General features: G+C 38.6%; 1 protein-coding gene and 1 long non-coding RNA gene across 4 annotated transcripts; one reads left to right on the top strand and one right to left on the bottom strand.

Annotated features, from left to right (window-relative positions):
* The first annotated feature begins 2,275 nt into the window (after positions 1 to 2,275).
* spartb (spartin b) lies at positions 2,276 to 14,980 on the top strand. Of its 3 annotated transcripts, XM_041803072.1 has the most exons (9): positions 2,276 to 2,517; positions 5,145 to 5,986; positions 8,238 to 8,435; positions 10,805 to 10,976; positions 11,068 to 11,262; positions 11,355 to 11,513; positions 11,613 to 11,703; positions 11,884 to 11,930; positions 13,788 to 14,980. In XM_041803072.1, exons 2-9 carry the CDS (start codon positions 5,150 to 5,152, stop codon positions 13,892 to 13,894), a joined length of 1,806 nt encoding a protein of 601 aa, XP_041659006.1. In that variant the 5' UTR covers positions 2,276 to 2,517; positions 5,145 to 5,149; the 3' UTR covers positions 13,895 to 14,980. The 3 variants fall into 3 exon arrangements, with proteins under 3 accessions (XP_041659006.1, XP_041658998.1, XP_041658990.1); XM_041803064.1 differs by lacking the exon at positions 11,884 to 11,930 and having other exon boundaries at positions 2,276 to 2,449; XM_041803056.1 differs by lacking the exon at positions 11,884 to 11,930.
* Positions 14,981 to 16,104: 1,124 nt separating this feature from the next.
* Positions 16,105 to 18,992, bottom strand: LOC121520552. Its single transcript, XR_005992781.1, has 3 exons — positions 18,861 to 18,992; positions 17,474 to 17,534; positions 16,105 to 17,332 (listed from the first exon to the last, which is right to left on the bottom strand). It is a non-coding gene; the product is annotated as an uncharacterized LOC121520552 (long non-coding RNA).
* Between the last annotated feature and the right edge of the window lie 4 nt (positions 18,993 to 18,996).

The following is an 18,996-nucleotide window of genomic DNA, read 5'->3' as shown; positions in this document are numbered from 1 at the left end:
AGTCACCGTATCTCGTAAAAGGATAGACTCTGATCCCTTGGTTGATATGTTATTTTCCATAGAAGTTAACAGCTGATTACTTCAGCTAGCCACAGTCTTTTAGACAGAGATTTTATTTCCATCTTCATGTGATAGCCTTCTCTTTTCATCAATGGTGAGCAGAATTTCAGTGAGTCTATTAGCAAATTACTTTTAAATTTAATATTTTCAAAGCTGCCAAGAAGGAAAACTTCAAGGTCCATTGAAAAAAATCATCATGAACACAGAAGCCAGCTAGAAACAGCATCACAACCCCCCTCTAAAACCCCTGAAGTTTAGTGCACTGCCAGGTATCACTGCTATGCTTGTTCAGAAAGCCGACTTTACAGTCATGGAAGGCACTGTAGGAGTTGAGTTAAAAAGTTAATGATCACGTTATCTTAGTTACATGTACTGTGGTCACTCAGACTTTATTGTTGTTGGTGTCAAGCCAATCCTGAACCAGAGATGTTGACTTGTAAAGTTCCTCTTAATCCTCCTCCTCCTAAAATAAATCAACAATGTTGTGAATGCAGAAATGCATTTCTACGCTGTCTACCATTACAAATGTTTCTGCAGTAAATTATGATTTATTTTCCCAGCATTTAACATGGCCATTAAGTTAAAAACCCAAAAATCAATACCCCCCCCCCCAACCCAAGTCCCCCAAAAATATCTTTTGCATAATTACTGTTGATTTTCTTTAAAGAACAAGTTAATTTCTCTTTGCATCCTGACCCTCAATTATCATTTCGAATTTAGTGTTTTGCTTCCTAAAATTTACATTTATGATATTTTCAACATTTCAAGCACTCCAGAAATGGGTCTAAAATCGCCCACAGTTCAAGTGCTTATTCAGGGAAATATCAAATCAGCCAATCACATGGCAGCATTTCAACTTGTCAGTGAGGGAAACAGTTTTAGATGTCCCTACATTGTTTGTCCTATTAAAATAGAGTTCACTTTAACATTTAAAACGTCTACATGCTAAAATAGATCTTTTTCAAATATTTTATATTTACAATAAAGTGTAGGACAGAATTTAGGTATATGCAGCTAAAATAGGCTGAAGACAAAGCTGCTGTTTTACCTGTTTTTAGAATGATTTCTTTAGTTGTCATTGTTGTAGAACTAATTTATTTGAGTTATTTATTTATTCATATATTATTGCTGTTGTTGTTATAATCATCATACATTTTTGCTTTGATTTCCGTTAATTGTCTGATGCATTTGACAGGATCTTTCGTCAGTATTTATTCATGTACAGCCGAAGAAAAGTTATTTGCAGAGCCAGCGGTGAACAACAGTTTCTATGTTCCCGTCGGAATTTACATTTGGTAACTTATTTTGAAAGCTACAGCGGAAGTTTACGTTCACGGTAAGAGGAGCGTTGATTATAACTTGACTGATTTTAAGTTCTTGACGTTCCTTTAGTGACCACTGGAGGGCAGTAAAGCTCGTGATTCTGAACTGACTTGCGTTGCATGGTGTAGGGAATGATCGTCGACTGCCCTCTCGTGGTCACAGCGTAGGCTGCATGATCCTAAAGACAGATTAAGCTAGCATTGAATAGATACGCCCAGATGACCACAGTTTGATGTCCTTCTCTCCAAATTAAGGGCAAATTCTCTGCGAAATTACAGGCAAGCTTGTAAGGGAACAACGCAAATTTTCCTCTTAATACAGACAAAATTTAGGTAATGGGTCAAGAATGTTATACCGTGTCGTTTCAATGCTTTTGTTTTGAGGGTAAATCGCTATTTCAGCGACAACCACCGGACCCATCCTTCTTGTCAATGATATAACAATAAAAATGACGTTTAATGGACAAGTTAAACTCCTTTGTTATCACTATATCTCGCTTTCAGAACTTATTACTGTACAAGACGCGATAGTGTGATCTGTTTTGAAATATACTGCAATGTACAGCAGCGAAAACCAAAAGTTCAAATACAGTTATTCAAGTCGTTTATCGGAGTTAACGGTTACTTCATTTTACAGGAAGTGCTAGTTTGATAGAACATGAATTGACGTTAACTTGATAAATATGATGCTGTTCAATTCTTGACCACAAGGCGGCAGAAAACCTCCTGAATCTGAACGGAGCTGTTCAATGACTCAAACAAGGGTTTTGAGCTGCAGCCTACTTGTCAAGCAAGCGTAGACCATTCCAATGAAAAATACCACCACTTCCTCCCCCTGCCTTCAAAATAAAAGTAAAGGTGGACCTGTCATGCGCATGCTTTCGTCACACAAAAGTTTTGCTTTGAAAGGGAAATACAGCGTAAGACAATCGGTGTCACCTCACTACTTATTATGGGGGAGTTGTACAAGGCTCAGTAACCCACAATCAACAGTCTATCCATTTTCTCAGGGAGACCGTTGCTGTTACCGGACTCAAAAGCAAAGGGATCTGCGTCGAGACGAGCACGTAAGGATAGCTTCAAGTTAGCTATTTAGCTACTAAGGCTATTCTCTGGAGTTTTGTCGCTCATTGGGGTAAGCATGTAACCGTTAGCCGAGTGAAGCTAATGCTCATCGTTCATATTGACAGCCTCTATTCAACATACTTATTTTTGTTGTGTTTTTCGAGTTGTTGGTGGTGGTAGAGTGACATCATGACGTGACTGTTGGTTTACAGCAATCCTCGTTCGCATTAGGTGGTTAGCCTTTAATAGTTTGTGTTAAAGGTCGATTTTAGCTTCAGTTAGCTGGCTCAATCTACTCCCTTTACTGTAAATAAACCGATATACATAACTAGATTGAGTAACCCGACTTATCATCAGTCAAATGCAGTTTATTTTGGTCTGTTTTGTAGTAAATGAGTCGTAGTTGTGGTCAAAGTGAGCATAACGTCGGGGCTAGAGGAAAGTACGCAGTAAAATTAAAGTAAAGTAACCTGTAGCTTTAAGGGAGGTATAGTATTAAAAGTCTATTTCTAGATAAGATGACATGCTGCCCCTCACCCTTGACCTGTGTTTGCTTTTTAGGTTTATGTATTTTGTGAAAGATAGCCTATGTTTGACTGGATGTTAGAGAAAGCTGACTGCTAAATGTGATAGGTGACTGAATGAAAGCATTGGCAACAGTATGTTGAGGTTGTGACAGAGATTGCCAGGGTATTAATGTGATTTAGACAGTGTGCATGAGTTTACCTGCACTTTTTAACTACAGTAGTTGAGATGCACATTATGGATTTTTGCTAATATGCAGATATTTAAAAAATGATATACGCTTATATTGTTCCTGATATTTAAATGTAGTCCAGATCTAAAATGTCAGCCCTTAAAGCACACAATTTGACGTTTTAAGGTTGAAGAAATTAACAAGCTTCAGTCCTCAAAGGCCCTGTGAAGTGATTAAAAAAGGTTTTTTGTATGACAGGCCAGTGATATGAACCACCAGGCCAAATTTAAGTCATGAAAAACATTTCTACGTTTGTAAAGTTAAGCCCCAACGTCATGAAAAATCTGCTCTAGGATGGTGTGGGCGTGTCAGTTGAGATGAAGCCACGCCCACCACGAGAAATGCACAGATTCTATTAAATGCTTCTGATCAGAGCTTCTGGTACAAATCTCTCTGTAGTGAGACTTTTGATGATCTGTAGTCCTCCGTGGCTGATAGATTTGGGAAATTTACCTCACAATGAGCAAAAACACATTGCCGTAGCTGGCTGTTAACTTTCATTGCAGGCAGTAACATCAGCTAACAACAGACTGTATTGAGTCAAACTGCTCAGGGATTTTATATCATTGTAGCATTAGGGGCGAGGTAATTCCCCATCAAGACTGGTGATGTCCTGGGCTCATATTATTGCCCTGCTTGAATCAAACCATGCCAGGAAAGAGGTGAACAACTTTCTAACTATCTAAATTATAGCAAAGTCACACATAGATCTCAGTGTTTTCACATGTTCACAGCAACCTTATTCCAACAATCTAGTGTGTTAAGACACAAAGTTTGGATTTCACTTTACAGGGACTATGAAACAGACAATTTCAAGTGTAAAGAAAGAATGAGGATGAATAAATTAAAAGACATCAGCTGAAGTAGGTCTGTTGTTCCAACCTAAAACACCACAAACTTACTTGTTCATGTTGCCCGTATTTACAGCTGATAGAGGCAGATTTTCATAGCCAAAATATGGGTTGTAAATATGGGCAGAAATTTAAATATCTGCCATTACCAATATCATGTATCCCAAAATAGTGATAATAAAAAAAACAAATAACCCTATACTGGGTGTGTAGGAATTTGGTTTTTGTTGCTGCAGTAACAAAGAGGATCAGTATTGATTTTTACTCATCTAGGACTGTCAAACGTTAACATTTCTTATCACAATACATTAGAGAATTTTTGAATTTATTTGCAATTAATCTCCCTTGAGATAAAATCCCACTATTGTGCATCCAAACAGTTTTGTTTTATTTTGGATAAAGGTATTGTCTTTAACTATGGGTGATTGACTTTCTGTTTATACGGACCTGCTTTTATTTTGAATGAAAAACTAGGTAGATTGCAGATTATGGCATGAACAGACACAGAAAAGGAACTTGTTATTGGATGAAAAGGGAATAAGGCCCCTTTAAAAAGTAAATATTTGATTTCACAAGGTTTGACTTGTTTACTGAGCTGTCTGTGAGTTTTTTAAAAGTGAAATTAGACATTAAGGAGCAGTTGTGGACTTATTTTACATCACTGTGGGTGCAGTGCACTGAAAAGGACAACAGAGCATGTGGTTAATTACAATTTAAAAACATAAATACAAATTATGGATCTTAATTAATCATGATTAATGCATTAACTCTGATTACCCTATTCATATTATAAATGCTCTTGAATAAAATTGAAAAGTAAAATGGTAGCATAAACCAGGTTCTCAACTAAGGGGTTGGGACCTAAAAGTAGGTTGCAAAGTTTTGCAAAGTAGGTCGCCAATATGTGAAAAAGTGGCAAAAATCCATAATGTACATTTTTAAGAATATGGATCAGGATTTCTCTTAAGGAGGTGAAAATGGGTCCTGGTGCCTGACCAGTCAAGAACAACTGGCCTGTTGTTGCCAATAAGTATATTACTGTTTGTGGAAACTCAATTTTTAAAATTGTTACGTCTTTTTTTTTTTCAGAGGGAATGGAGAAAGCTAAACAAGATGCCTTCGACAACGCCAGACTTCAGGTGATCAAAGATGGCTATGAGAGGGCCTTTGAGTGCATCAATAAAGGACTCACAGCAGATGAAGCTGGAGACAAGGCTCAGGCTCTGGAGCTCTACAAGCGAGGTAGACAACACCTGGTCAGGGCCATCAGTGTGCCTTCACATGGAGACGAATGTGTCGGCAGCTCCTGGGAATCAGCCAGACAGATGAAGCAGAAGATGCAAGAGACACTGGACAACATCACCACCCGTCTGGCTATACTAGAGACCAGCTCTGACCTTGAATCTGCACCTACATTAAACAGTGTGTGTCCTCCAGATGCTATGGATGCTCCATGTCAAGGTCTCTACCCAACACTGCCAACCAAAGAGAAACCAGAGAGGCCTGCTCCTTCAAACCTACTCTCTGCTAACAGCCCTGCAGGAGGAGCTGTAGGAGGTAAACCTGCATGCAGCAACGAGGGTCGTACTCTCTCCCCTACCAGACAGCCTGGGGTTCCAGGCGAGCAGCCTCCAGCATACTCTCCTCAGGCAGCTGACGGTCACCTATCCATCTCATATGGAACAGAAGCAGGGGAGATGTCACTGGTTGGGGACGAGTTTTACAGTCGCACATCAAACTCAACACCATCTCCTCAGAGTGTGGGTGAGGAAGGAGAGGAGCTGGTGTACATCCCTCATGGTGTACAGATATTCTTTGTCACACCTGAAGGGCAGGTAAGCGCGCCATCGTACCCGGGCTACCTGCGGCTGGTGAAGTTCACAAGTGATCACTCGGAAAGAATGCCAAACAGACCACCAGCATTTCTGCAGGTAAGGGTAAATCATATTTACACCGGTCTCCTCAGACTATGGGTCTGTATAAGGTTAAAAAGGACTAGATAAGACACCCTCGTGCACATATGATGCAATAAGTGCAAGTGAAATGTCATCAGTCTGCCTTGTGCCCTTTTGCCTACTTTTGTAAGAGGTTTGTTGGCTCGTGAAGACTTCTTTGACTGTGACTCATCAGCAGGAGGAGATAGGCCTGTTAATGATCTCTAATGCTTGCCCTGTGGACGTGATCATGTGACAGTTGTTTAGCCAGTTCCCTAATCCTGTTGGCTAATGAACATGTTGTCATCCTCCTGGGAAGTCCCTGATTAGATCTTTACTGCCCCAAACTTAAAAAGGATTGCACCTCACTCAGTCATGACCTACTGGACTTTAACATCCTCCACTCAGAGAAATCTGGCTCTGCATTTTCATATTGATTATAAGATAAATAAGGTAAGCTATGTATAAGAAAGTGGTATAACAAGCATTTTAAACACAATAGCACCAAATCTGTAACTCTTTACAGTTACTGTGTTTGACATTAAAAGTGAAACACCAAAAAAATAGGGATACTAGATATTGGATTTTGGCTGTTATCCAATATGTTGATATTTGCAAAATAATTTAGCAGACACTGATTTTTAAATTTAGTTCAGACCTAAAACTTTAGTCCATAACTTACAGAATATAAAGTTTAAGGATCAACAAATTAACAGAGTTCAATGCTCAAAACACATTTTAAAGTTGGCAGTGCTTCCCAAAGTGTGGTCCGGGGCCCACTGGTGGGTCCCAGAGACACTGTAGAATTTAACCCTCTGAGACCGGTATTATTGTATACCACAAGAAGAGACACTTATTCTAAGTGAAATTACTTTTGAACCATAAATCATAGCCACTGACTTGTTTTATCCCTTGAAAGTCTTCTGTTGTGCCATTCTAATGACGCTATCCATGCCTTCGTGGCTCTTACAGAACATTTACTATCGCGCCTGGATCTTTAGTGACTTTCCAGGGTCTTTCAAAATTAAATACACAACAAAAACTCAGATATTAACAATTTTTCAATATTATTCCTGCAACTAGCGGCTAATACTGTCGCCATATTTTGTGTATGTTTCCCACAATGCACTGTGACTGGCCTGTGACAACCAATGGCAGGCTTTTGTGTTGTCACATCATGCTTTGCCAAACCGTGCCTTTGCAAACACTTAGAGAGAAAGAGACACAGAAAGGATGTCTAGAGGCTAGATAGTCATGTGACCTGTGCTGCTCAGAGAGATACTCCACTGTTTATATGTCTTGCACAATGACAACAAAGTTTTGAATCTCGACTCTTCACCCAGATTCGTTGTTTGCCAGTAAGATTTCTGCAAATGTTTTCTGTTAAACCCTTGCAAATAAGCGCTCTGACAGCAAAGTTAAAGTGAGAATATTTTACACAAATAGTGGTTAATATTCTATACCACATAAATGTTTACAGGTGCACTTCAGTCATTCATGGTTATCAGCTTTGAAGTGATGAAGTGAATGAAAGCACAGGAGCAAATCAAGCACTGGTCATTTGTACACTGCTTAAGTACACAGCAGCAGGCCTTTGAGCCACTATATTGCTTTGTAAATGTCAAGGTGATGTGTAAATACTACAGCAAGTGATACGAGACTGAATAATCCTGCCTGCTTGGATTTTTGTTAAAAATGCAATCAATAGTCACTGTAATTTGAGCAGTCTTCTGTTGTTTTTCAAAAAAATGTTTGCTCTGCCGTCCGTCCGAACACACCAGTGGGTCATGAGACTGAAATCTGACTCTTCATGGGGGAATTTCCTAGGTGCTATTGCCAGTTGGTGACATCAGTGATTCACGAGTGCCAGTAATTATCTAAACCCTGCTTACACTGTTATGCCCTATAATCCAGTTAGCCATGCTGCAGTCAGAGGGAGACAGTGTCCTCTGGTTCGTCTCCTCTCAGACTGGAGTACTAAACAGAGCCAACATCAGACACAGAAGGCCAATTATTTTGAGGTTATGTTTGAAAATATGTACATCTAACCTTTTCACAAAGCTCCCTTCCCCCTTTATATTCAACCTCCACTTAAATTGAATATCTTATCTCAAAAGGGCACATTGTTCAGAAATACAATACAAGTTTTGGCATAAATCATGTTGTTCTTGACATAATTTTTTATCAACCCTATTTTTTAGCGCGTACAATTTTTGTTTTTCTCATTTCTTTTTTTGCCTTCCGGCAGGTGTGCGACTGGATCTACCCTCTCATGGCCATGCAGTCTCCTGTGTTGCTGTGTAACACTGGTGTGTTTATGTTCCCTGACATGATGGCACCGGCTCCAGGCTATTATGTCGGAGTGGTGCTATCCTCGGAGCTTCCTGCTGCAGACAGAGAACTGTTCCAGGACCTGCTGTCCCAGATGACAGATCTCAGGGTTCAGGTCAGTGCTGCGGGGCAGTCAGATCTGCATCGGCACAAAATGTCATTTCACATTACTTCAGGATCAAATGCAGCTTTGGCCTGCACAGCATTTTTTATTATCCTTTGACATTTAAGACCATTTATCCGTATGATTTTTCACATTGATTAGATGTCCAGAAAAAAGTATCTATTCTCAAACGTGCCTCTGCTGTTTCAGATCATAATATATTTTCATCAAGCAAGTGGTGACACAAGTTACAAAAGAGTTGTTACACAATGCTCTCTGGCAAATCCTCCTTTGCACGTTGGAGACATGGAGAGTTATTTTTGGAAGATAAAACAGTGAAGTTGGAGTGTTCTGCTGCTACTGGGCAGTCACAGAGCTGAGTGAAAGTGGATGCATCTTCATCTTGAATATTCTTTAAAGAGATCACACCCGTAATTGTTTTTCAGCTGCTTATGTTGACTCAACAAATCAATGATTAGATAAAGATGTTTTACCCCTTAATAGATTCAGCCTCAAATATACAGTGGCTCTGTTAAAACGCACATTTTTGTGGTGTAAAAATGAGGCCCAGAAGTTTTTCCACCTCTGTTGAAAACGACCAAAATGTTTCAGGAGGAGTTGATAAAGATAAGAAACAACAAAAACCTATTTGTATGAATATGCACCCCCCAGACCAATGCTTTGCTAAAGCACCTTTTAATAATATAACAGTATTTACTGAATTTGGGTAGGAGTCTATCAGCGTTACTTGGCCTTGCAAAAGTGCAAATACGTCCGTCAGATTATGCAGGTATTTCCTGTGCACAGCCCTCTTCAGGTCACTCCACAGATTTTCAGCAGTATTCATTGTTGGACGCTGGCTGGGCCAGTTCAAAACTTGCATCTCTTTCTGGTGAAGATGTTCTTTCTTTACATTCAGATGTATGCTTTGGATCCCACACTATATTGTGGAATCAATCTTTAACTTTCTAGTAGTTATCTGAAGATTTTGTTCCAAAATTGACTGGTATTTGGAAATGCTCATAACTCCCTCCATCTTAATTGAGACTTTGATTCAGCTGGGGTGCAGATCGCCCAGTGGTTAGGTTGCACCTCATGTATGTGGGCACTCTCTCATCCCTATTGCCAACTCTATCCACTGTCCTCCTCTAAGTCCTCTCTAAAATAGCGGCACAAAAGCCCCAAAATATATCTTTAAGAAAATGAAACACAGCCACCAAGTATGAAGCTGCTCACACTATGCTCCACCACAGGTGGCTTCACACATCTGTTGGGTGACCTGAAGGGGGCTGTGCACAGGAAATACCCTCGTAATCTAACAGATTCAGAGCGTTTTTGCAAGGAAGGGTGGGTAGATTTTGCTAAGTTGAGATAGGTTGCACTGATAGACGCCTTCCCAGAAAGAACGAATGTGATGAGATTAAACAGGACTTTGGCAAAATATTAGTCTAGGGGTGTGCATATTTATGCAAACTGTTTATTTTGTTTTTAGTAAATTTATCCTAAAAGATTTTGGATGTTTTTTAGGTACATTGTAAATGTTATGGTTGGGAAAAGTTCTGAAATAAAATATCTTGGCCTCATGGGGCATTTTAACATGGGTGTGTAAACTTTTAGATTAGAATAAGTTCAGTCAAACTTTACGACTGACATAGGAAGTATGCCAAATGGCACAGTTGTTAGCCTCACTGTTCTTCAAGTCATCATAAATATAATTCAGCAAGAGCTGAAAACACCACACACTTTTAATTAGCTCCTTACATGAAAAAGATTTTAGTTGCTGCTTACTCAACACTCTGAGACTGCTGATTTAGAGGATTGCAAACTTTTTCATTGTTTTTCTTTGGCATGAAACTTTCTCCTGCTTACTTGTGAGCTGGCACACTTCTCCAAGTTAGCCTTGCCTCAGCATTGTAGGGATTTGAGACAGGCAGGTGAGGAGAATTAATCAGATATAATGCTCTTATCTGCAGCAGTTAGCACAACCTCACAGCTTTAGCTGAAACACAAGTGCCAGTTCATCCATGATGGAGGTAGAGATCGATGCCTAACAAGGTCACTTCTGATGTAAGCAGGAGGGCTACTTGTATACTCTGATGGACCTGATTCCTTATCAGCAAGTAGGCACTTCTGTGTTCATTTTTGGACAGTAGAGGGTTTTTTAGCACAAGCTGGTGGGAGACATTTTAAAACAGCAATCTGCATGCGGACAAACGGCACATTGTAACAAGAAGCTCAGAGTAACAAGAGAAGTCATTGTGTGAATTTGGGGTTACTTTGTGACAAGCATTTGAATGGAGATGTCTACAGCTTGCACAAAGCAGCAGATAAGTTGTGTTTCTGTACTTTTCACTACCTAACTAATGTGTTTGTATGATCAGGCTCCAGATGAAGCCACAGACACCATTAACCTCAGTCAGAAGGTGTCCATCACTGCCCCTAAGGAGACTGCACCAGAGGAGACTGCACCGGAGGAGAGTACATCAGCTGCCACAGAGGAAGAAAAGACTCTGCCTGAGTGGAGTGAAAAGGTTGCAAATGGGATCCTGACAGGTGAGGTCAAAGTGCTTCTTCCCCTGTAAAATATCTTTATGTTCATTGGAGTTAGGAGAGACTGACTAAAATTTGCCTGTTGTTCTATCAGGTGCGTCCTGGCTAAGCTGGGGCTTGGTAAAAGGAGCCGAATTTACAGGCAAAGCCATCCACAAAGGAGCTTCCAAACTACGAGAACACATCACTCCAGAGGACAAGCCCACCCATGTCAGCCCCACAGTCACCAAAGGTCTCCACGTTGCCAAGCAGGCGACGGGAGGAGCCGTCAAAGTCAGCCAGTTTTTAGGTGACTAAGTCAACTCCTGTCAGCATGTTTCTCTGACCTTGAGTAGTTACTTGGCAGCAGACCTTTAATTAAGTAATGTTGTGTTGCTGCAGTGGACGGGGTGTGTGCGGTTGCTGGCTGTGTGGGTCGAGAGTTGGCTCCACACGTGAAAAAACACGGAGGGAAGCTGATCCCAGAATCAATGAAGAAAGACAAGGATGGGCGTTCCAACATAGATGGAGCCATGGTCGTGGCTGCCAGTGGAGTGCAGGGTAAAGATTTTCTACTTTTTAATTTCTTGAAAAGGAAGTTGTTTTAAGAAAGCATACTTAATGTGCCTTACTTAAATTTTACTTTCTGTATTTGACCAGGATTTGCCACAATGTGGACCGGTTTGGAAACAGCAGCGAAGAATATTACTTCAAGTGTAGCATCAGAGACAGTCACCACTGTAAAGCATAAGTAAGTTTCCCCCGTCTTTTTAAATTGATGTCTGATCATGGTCACTTGCTTTGATATAAAGCATCAAAATTTAGCTCAGCACTGCTTGTTTAACAAGTGTTAAATATAAATGTAACAAATGATTCACTATTGCATTGATAACCAAAAGTGCACTCATTTCCTTTTCAATTTGCTTTGCAGATTTAGGGGTCTACAAAACATCTTTGACCCACCTAATGAGAAGAAGTGTAATTATTCCTAATTAGTCACAGCTATTCAACTCTTAAACTACTAATCATGAGCATGACACTGAATGAATTGGCTCTTGCACAAAGTGCTCTAATGTAATCTGTTCTGTGCAAATTCACTGCCTTCCCCTCTGCTGCCAATCACATGATGGTGCTGCTTTTTAGATCTTTGTCTGGAAGCATTTTTGTTTGAGAGATCAAGATTAGCCACCTTTCAATTCTGCCGGATTGAAAGCATTTTATGAATAGGTGCAGCACATTTCAATTACTTGCATAATATTGACAGAATATAGTGAATCAATATTTTGGGGTGGGTGATCTCTGTATGTAAAATTTTCAACCAGTGTGTTGTTTCTACCATCAAATGACTTTGATTTTCCTATCTGGTAATTTCATCATTAAATGGTGAGCAGCCTTGACCCTACTCAAGCCTGGCCAGCCCAAAACTGTTCTGTATCAGCCTGAACCCAACCCTTTTTTATTTAAGTTTTAAAACACAATTCAGAGTTGTCTGAATGACAGAAATCTTTTCAGATGAGATATGAATGAGTAAAACACAAAAACATGTATTACTACATGTAAAAAGCTTTTTAGAGAGCAGCAGTCTGTTAACAGACTACTGTCTGCAGTGTTGTTCACACACCTCACAGATAAAGATGTTACATTACAACAAATGATCAATTTAAGTTTGTTCTTCTTTTCCCTCCACCTTTGTGCACAATTATGCGCTCCCACTCTCTTGCTTGTTCCCTTCTGCACTTTATCACTGTGTGCTAATGGAGTGGACCAAGCTAGCAGCCCCACATTCAACAACTTTTCTCTCTGTCAAAAAACATACAGATAAATAAGATGCTGGTATAATGTTTAGTAAATTAATCACTTGGAGTGTAGCCTGAATTTAAAAAAAAAAGACTCCAAGAGAAGTGAGCAGCCAGGCTGGGCAGATTGTCACCAGGTGAATCCACACCAGAAGTTATTTTGGATGTTGTTGAAGGAGAAGTAGACTAAAAATCCTAAACCAAGGATAAGATCTTTTTATGTTGTTCTGACAAGATGATCAAATGTTTATAGTTCCCTTCAGCCCTAAGGGGCTCAACCCTGAGGGGAGAGCAGCAGATCATGGCCCCACAGGGTCAGGTTGGTCTCAGGCAGAAAATCTAACATCAAATGCAGTGGTTTTTCCTTTTCTTCATAGGGACCCCCCTACTTATATCTAAGAAAAGCTAAGCCCCCTCAGGACCTATTTGGAAACATAGAACATCAATTTTAATTGTTTCAATGACAAAATCCTAACATAATAGGCCTACTTAAAAGGTTCTTGCCAAAAGATCTATGCATAAACTATCCATTATTAGGACGTTGTTTCAGCGCCACACTACAGAAAAAGAAAATAAAGAGAATCTATTAATTTTCAAGAAAAAAAATAATTTTTTAAGTTCAAAAAGCTGTAAAAAGATTTTTTCTATAAACTTGTAAATTCACATGAACCAAGATTTAGAATTCTAAATCTTTCCACTCAGGGCGTGCCTGGACCTCAGGTTGGGAACCACCGCTCTAATGTACGCTGATGTAGAAAAAAGATTTATATAACATGTTTGCATTATTTTCAGTCATTATATGTGTATTGCCCACCCTATGTTGTCTAATTCAGTGGAACAGCACCACAATCATACTTCTGGCAGTCAGAGGCTTCTTAATTTAAGATTGCTCACTTGCATGGGTGTAATGCTCACATTTAAATTCACATACAGCATGGCATCATGGCATTCCTTGCTCTGCATATGAATTAATTCTCCCCAAACCCTCTTTTTCTCACCTCTCACCCCAACCTCTCACCCAATCTGACATCTGATGAAGGTACGGAGCAGCAGCAGGACAAGCCACAGACAATGCGGTCAATTCTGCCATTAATGTCGGTATCACTGCCTTCAATGTTGACAACCTTGGGATCAAAGCTATGGTGAAAAAGACTGGAAAACAGACGGCAAAGGCCATTTTGGAAGACTACATGATTCAGGAAAAACCGGAGAACGGGAAGCAAGTGGAAAAATCTGAGAAGTAGCCATCAGTGCCCTTCCTTGTTCCAACATCAACGCCTTAAATCTTAATTTGTATTCTTCTATCAAATATTACTATATTTAATATTATTTATGGAAATGTGGTCTATATTTACAAGAAACTACGGTTATGACATCTTATAGTTTCGTACACTTTTTAAGCACCTTAAACTTTATTTGGAATAAAGTAGATGGACCTAAGTGAAGAAAACTGCTGATTGTATAATCCAGATTTTACAAATAACTTTAATGTAGATATCAGGTAAAGTGATTTATAGACACACATTCAGGTGTTACCACTTCGCCCACTAAATACCACTATACTGTAACTGTGCTATTTGTACTAAAGTAGCTCTGATTTTTATGGCTAGACACTGGACTTGTTTCTTAATTCTTCTGAAGCTTCTGTGTGTTTGAATTTTACCTGTAAGAGTAAGTGCAATTTATACACGTCAAACTATCAAAAAATCTAATCTTTATATAATAATATCTTCAGATTTAACTGTTTAAGACAAGCATTTCACTGGCAGTAGTGACCAAAAGCACGTCAATACTGCTGCTGGCTGTGCCTGAAGATATAAAACGATATCCAAAGATTTTTTTAAAGAGGCTTACCAAGAAAAACTTTTGTCTCTTAACTGCAAGTCTGAGGAGTATAAAACAGATGTTTGTGTGATGCTGTCTGATGCATTTCAGTTCTTTTTTCCAACATATCTTAAGTTTTTAGTGTTCAAGAAAGTTTAATATAAAAAAATCTAGATTATAATATGTAATATCAAAAACTAATAATATGTATGATAAAAAATTATTAAGTGTGATGCTACCTGTATTACAAACTAACCAGTGTCTTTATTTTTGGACTGATTGATTCTCCAGCTTTAAGACTTCATCAGGTAAAAACAATGTTCAGAATGCTAACACACACTTTATTAAAGCAAAGAGATTATAATTTTCCTGACTAATTTAATAAAATTCAAATTAAAGAACAAGAAATGTCTTGTTTTTGTGTTTTTGGATTTGCTGTTAAATTTTTGCTCCTTGTGGTTAGGAACAGTTTTTGATTTTAGCGGTTTTGCTCTGTGTAAAAACTCTGTGATGTTAGCCTTTTACCTCCATCTGGTGGTTGTGTTTTATCTACAAAGTAATCTTCATCCAACAAAGTCTTGATGCATTTGAAATAGTCAAATAATCCCTCTTTTGGTAAATACAGTGAGTAATGTAAAGTACTGAGAAATCGACTGATTCTCCTACCGTATTTCATTTCCATAGTTAAGGTGGTGAACCAACTGAGATTTTCAACATAAACTCAAAGCTTGTCAAAATGTTTACATTTCACATTGAGTCAAAACTATAAAAATAACCAGACCCTTAGAAAAAAGCTATATTTATGATTTTTATGGTTCAGGTCATAACGGAAGTGAAAAAATTGTTTCAGGAATATCTTTGATGAATTACAATAACTAAAGTCATTCAAAAGTTTAAGTTATGCAGCACTGGATAGGCAGCTTTTTATGAACCCCTTAGAATTCTGGGTAGAGTTAAGATTAAAATGCCTACTTAGGAATACCCAAATTACATTCAGTGTTTCAACCATTTGGAGTACAAGCTCAAACAAAGTGTCTTTAGAAAGGTCACACTGTAGTTTCTTCCCAAAGCTGTCAGAATAAAGTTGTCTTTTCTGTCTGAATTTGTATTGTGAAATTGAGGCCTGTAGATGACTGTAGCTGGGAGTTATTAGCTGGAAAACTCAACTGGACCACAGCATGAAGTTTTAGCTAGTTCAGGTCCAAAGCTGATAACAGAACAGAAAATGAGGATTTTCCGCCCTTTTTTATGAGGGGAGGTGCCGGCGTTTTTAACCTGGAGACTAAAAGAACTGAGGTTGGCAGACATTTTTATGTACAGCTTTGCTTATATATTCCTGGAAAAGGGGCATTATTACAGTAAATACAGTGGGCTATTGAGAACAACAGCAAATTTGAAATTACACAAAACCGGTCCATGGATTGTCATGGATGTAATTCTGTTATTTTGGACTTAAAATTTGACTGGATTTTGATTGTTAGGACTCTTTCTAATGCAGCAGGAATGTTTTTGATAGAATATAATGATCAGGAGAACTTATAATGTTGATCTGTGTCACTTTTATTATTGTTTGTGGCCTGACAAATGCATTAATTGTGGCTGCTGTGGTGGTTCTGTCCTGGAAAGGTTAACATGATCAGAATCCTGAAGGGGTTAACTGAAAAACATGAGAAAAAAAGACAGATCTGCACTATCCAACAGAAATTCTGAAACAGCACACATTTCTCCAATTTTGGCAAGTAGCCAAAACAGTCTAGGGCATGATCAGTCAGGAAAATAAAAATCATCATGAGGATGCTTGGACTTTTCCAACAAAATAATAATTTAATGTCTGTACTACTCCATGTGGACATGCTTGGTTACCTCACATGAACTCAATATAAAGTATTGATTTTAAATTAGCATCATAGACAAACATAAAAAACTTAAACCAATTTCTGTGCAAACATTGAAAACTGAAAAAAAAACAGCATAATCAAAGAATTATGCATCATCAACATCTCATTCATACTGTTATTTTGCTGTAGTGTAAGTCGGAAGAACAATGTTAAAGACAATAGCATTAGGAAAACACAAGTCATCATTACTATCCAATGGTAGATCAAGTCTAAGCTGAATGTCTGTATCCTGTGGACTGTCTACTAAAGAACTACTATAACGTAGGTCTCCCTCTAGGATGAGTCTTGCATGATACAGAACATCTGACACTGACATATTTTCATTATTGGATGTCACATCATCAGAACTCAAAGACAAAGGGAAGTATGGTTGGCGTTCACTAACAGACTGACAGACCAGGGGTGAACCTCTATGACTTTGTTCTGCTGAAGGTTTGATGAACTTTGCTTCCGTAGCCTGTTGACTAGCGCTGCAGTCTTGGCCAAAATTTACTGGTGTGAGAGCAGTAGGACCCACAAGGCCAAAACTGGCATCCCAGAATGCAAAGTGTGAAGAGAGATGTGGTCCCATCTGTGGTAAGAAAGGGGAGCTGACCATCTCTGATGAAGAGGTATTTATAAATGCAGAGGATGGGTTCATCAAGTTATTTTCCACAGATTGAAATGAGGCAGAGAGAAATTGATCCTGGCAGAGTGGTAGCATTTGTCCTCGGGGAACAGCTGATTTGTCCAACAGTATTGGTGAGGCATGCACTGATGTCAGGCTCTCAGTTGGAAAAGGCATTTGTGCTTTCATTGTTGTGATAGAGCTGATAAACTTGCTTACAGAGCTTCTGGTGTGTGCATATACTTGTGATATGATCTGAAATTAATAACACATCAACAAAGTCATGCTTCAGAAAAATTTCTCCAACAATGCAATACATAAATCTGACCATTTTTATCTCTGAAATGCAAGGCGTAGTTATAACAACAAACAAAGATGGAAAATTAACAGCCATACCTTCACTGAAATTCCTCCTCCTGGCTGTGCTGAGATATTTATCTAGAGCTGGACTGTGTTTCTGTTGAGAGAAAAGTACATTTCCAAAGTTGCACTTTTATCGCCATTAAAAGCTTTAAAGTCAGAAATTAACTTTTACTGATTCTGCTGTGGTCTGTGTTTGTTTTCCTGTGAACTGTTCACTTTCTCTTCAATTGCTTCATAAAACCTGTGGAAAACAAGTCATTAAGGCATGGGAAATATCACAGCAAAGGCCTGGCTTCCTGTAATCTACAAGAACACAAGTCTATAAGAATACAACAGATCTATTTTAGACAGTGTTTGGAGGTAGTCTCCTTCAGGTAGCTTGTGTACCTTGTGGCAAGCTCCAGTGTAGTTGCTGTGTTTAAGTGACCACCGACAAAGGGCAGAAGTTGACAAGATGTTCAAATATGAAATGTCCAAAATGAAACCTGTTTTCTTTGTGAGAACAAAGAGCGCCTAGAATCCAGTCATCCTTTAAAGGGTCGTGTCCATTAAAATCCTTGAGATCATCCCTGAACCTCAAGGAAAAAATAAATAATTTTTTCATACAACTTACTATGTCCATTGTTCCTTTTGAACATATTTAGTTAGATCAAACATACAGTTGAAAAGTTTTCAGTGCTTTAACATAAGTCAAGGAAAATGTGCTCATTTTTATATTCATAATTAATCTGTATACCACAGGACACTCTTTTTCTCTATACAACAGATAATGATTTCATTTCAAGTCCAAGCAATTCTAATATGTAAGCTGTTTAAAAACCTGCATGAGAAGAGAAAGAGTATACCTTCTTAAACTTTAAGTTTCATCTAAACAGTCTATGCCAGCCTTTCTCAAACTCAAGTATTCTGCATCCCAGTTCAAACCTTAACATTTTCTGGGGCCCATCAAAAATCTCTTGTTCAACCATAATCAGAACTTAAATATTCACCTTTTATTTATCATAATTTTGTTTTTTAAATGTGGGATTTCAGTGCAGTCTTTGATTTTAGAAACTTTAACATTACTCAGAAGTATACTTTTCTAATAATTATCCCTGTAAACATACTTTGTTGCCCAACAAACTTTTCCAAGAAATGCAGCCCAAGTTAGCATTTTATCATGTGAAGAGTTGTTTTGGATTCATATGGCCTGACAGCCAACTATGACTTTTAAAAACAACTTCTGCTACATCAGGACTGAGTAATAATAGATTAAGCTTTCCACAGGCCATCAGAAATAAACGTGTTTTATTGAAAGTAAAAGTCTGCTTAAGGTTAGAAAAATTAAAATTTTGTAGATCCTAGAAATGCAGAAAGTAAACATGAAAAGAAAGTAGCAGCAGACATGGATGATAAAGATACAAAACCACATGCATTTTACCCATAAGACGATCTTCTGTTCATTTAATTGATGTTTTTAGTTCCCGTGCAAAAAGTGCTTTCCGACATTTAGCACACTTGTCCTCGTGCTGTGTACCTAACCTAGTTAATTACACTTATCACTTACACCTGTGTGA

The sequence above is a fragment of the Cheilinus undulatus genome, linkage group 2, assembly GCF_018320785.1.
Source record: "Cheilinus undulatus linkage group 2, ASM1832078v1, whole genome shotgun sequence".
NCBI lineage: Eukaryota > Metazoa > Chordata > Actinopteri > Labriformes > Labridae > Cheilinus > Cheilinus undulatus.
The sequence above is the reverse complement of the archived record's forward strand: the minus strand, read 5'-3'. Positions and strand labels throughout refer to the sequence as shown.

Bases quoted from the DNA above. Each gene is read 5' to 3' on its own strand.
- spartb (XM_041803064.1), top strand. From the start codon at position 5,150: ATGGAGAAAGCTAAACAAGATGCCTTCGACAACGCCAGACTTCAGGTG. The intron at 5,987-8,237 runs GTAAGGGTAAAT...GCCTTCCGGCAG, and splicing joins GACCACCAGCATTTCTGCAG to GTGTGCGACTGGATCTACCC. The intron at 11,514-11,612 runs GTAAAGATTTTC...GTATTTGACCAG, and splicing joins GGCTGCCAGTGGAGTGCAGG to GATTTGCCACAATGTGGACC.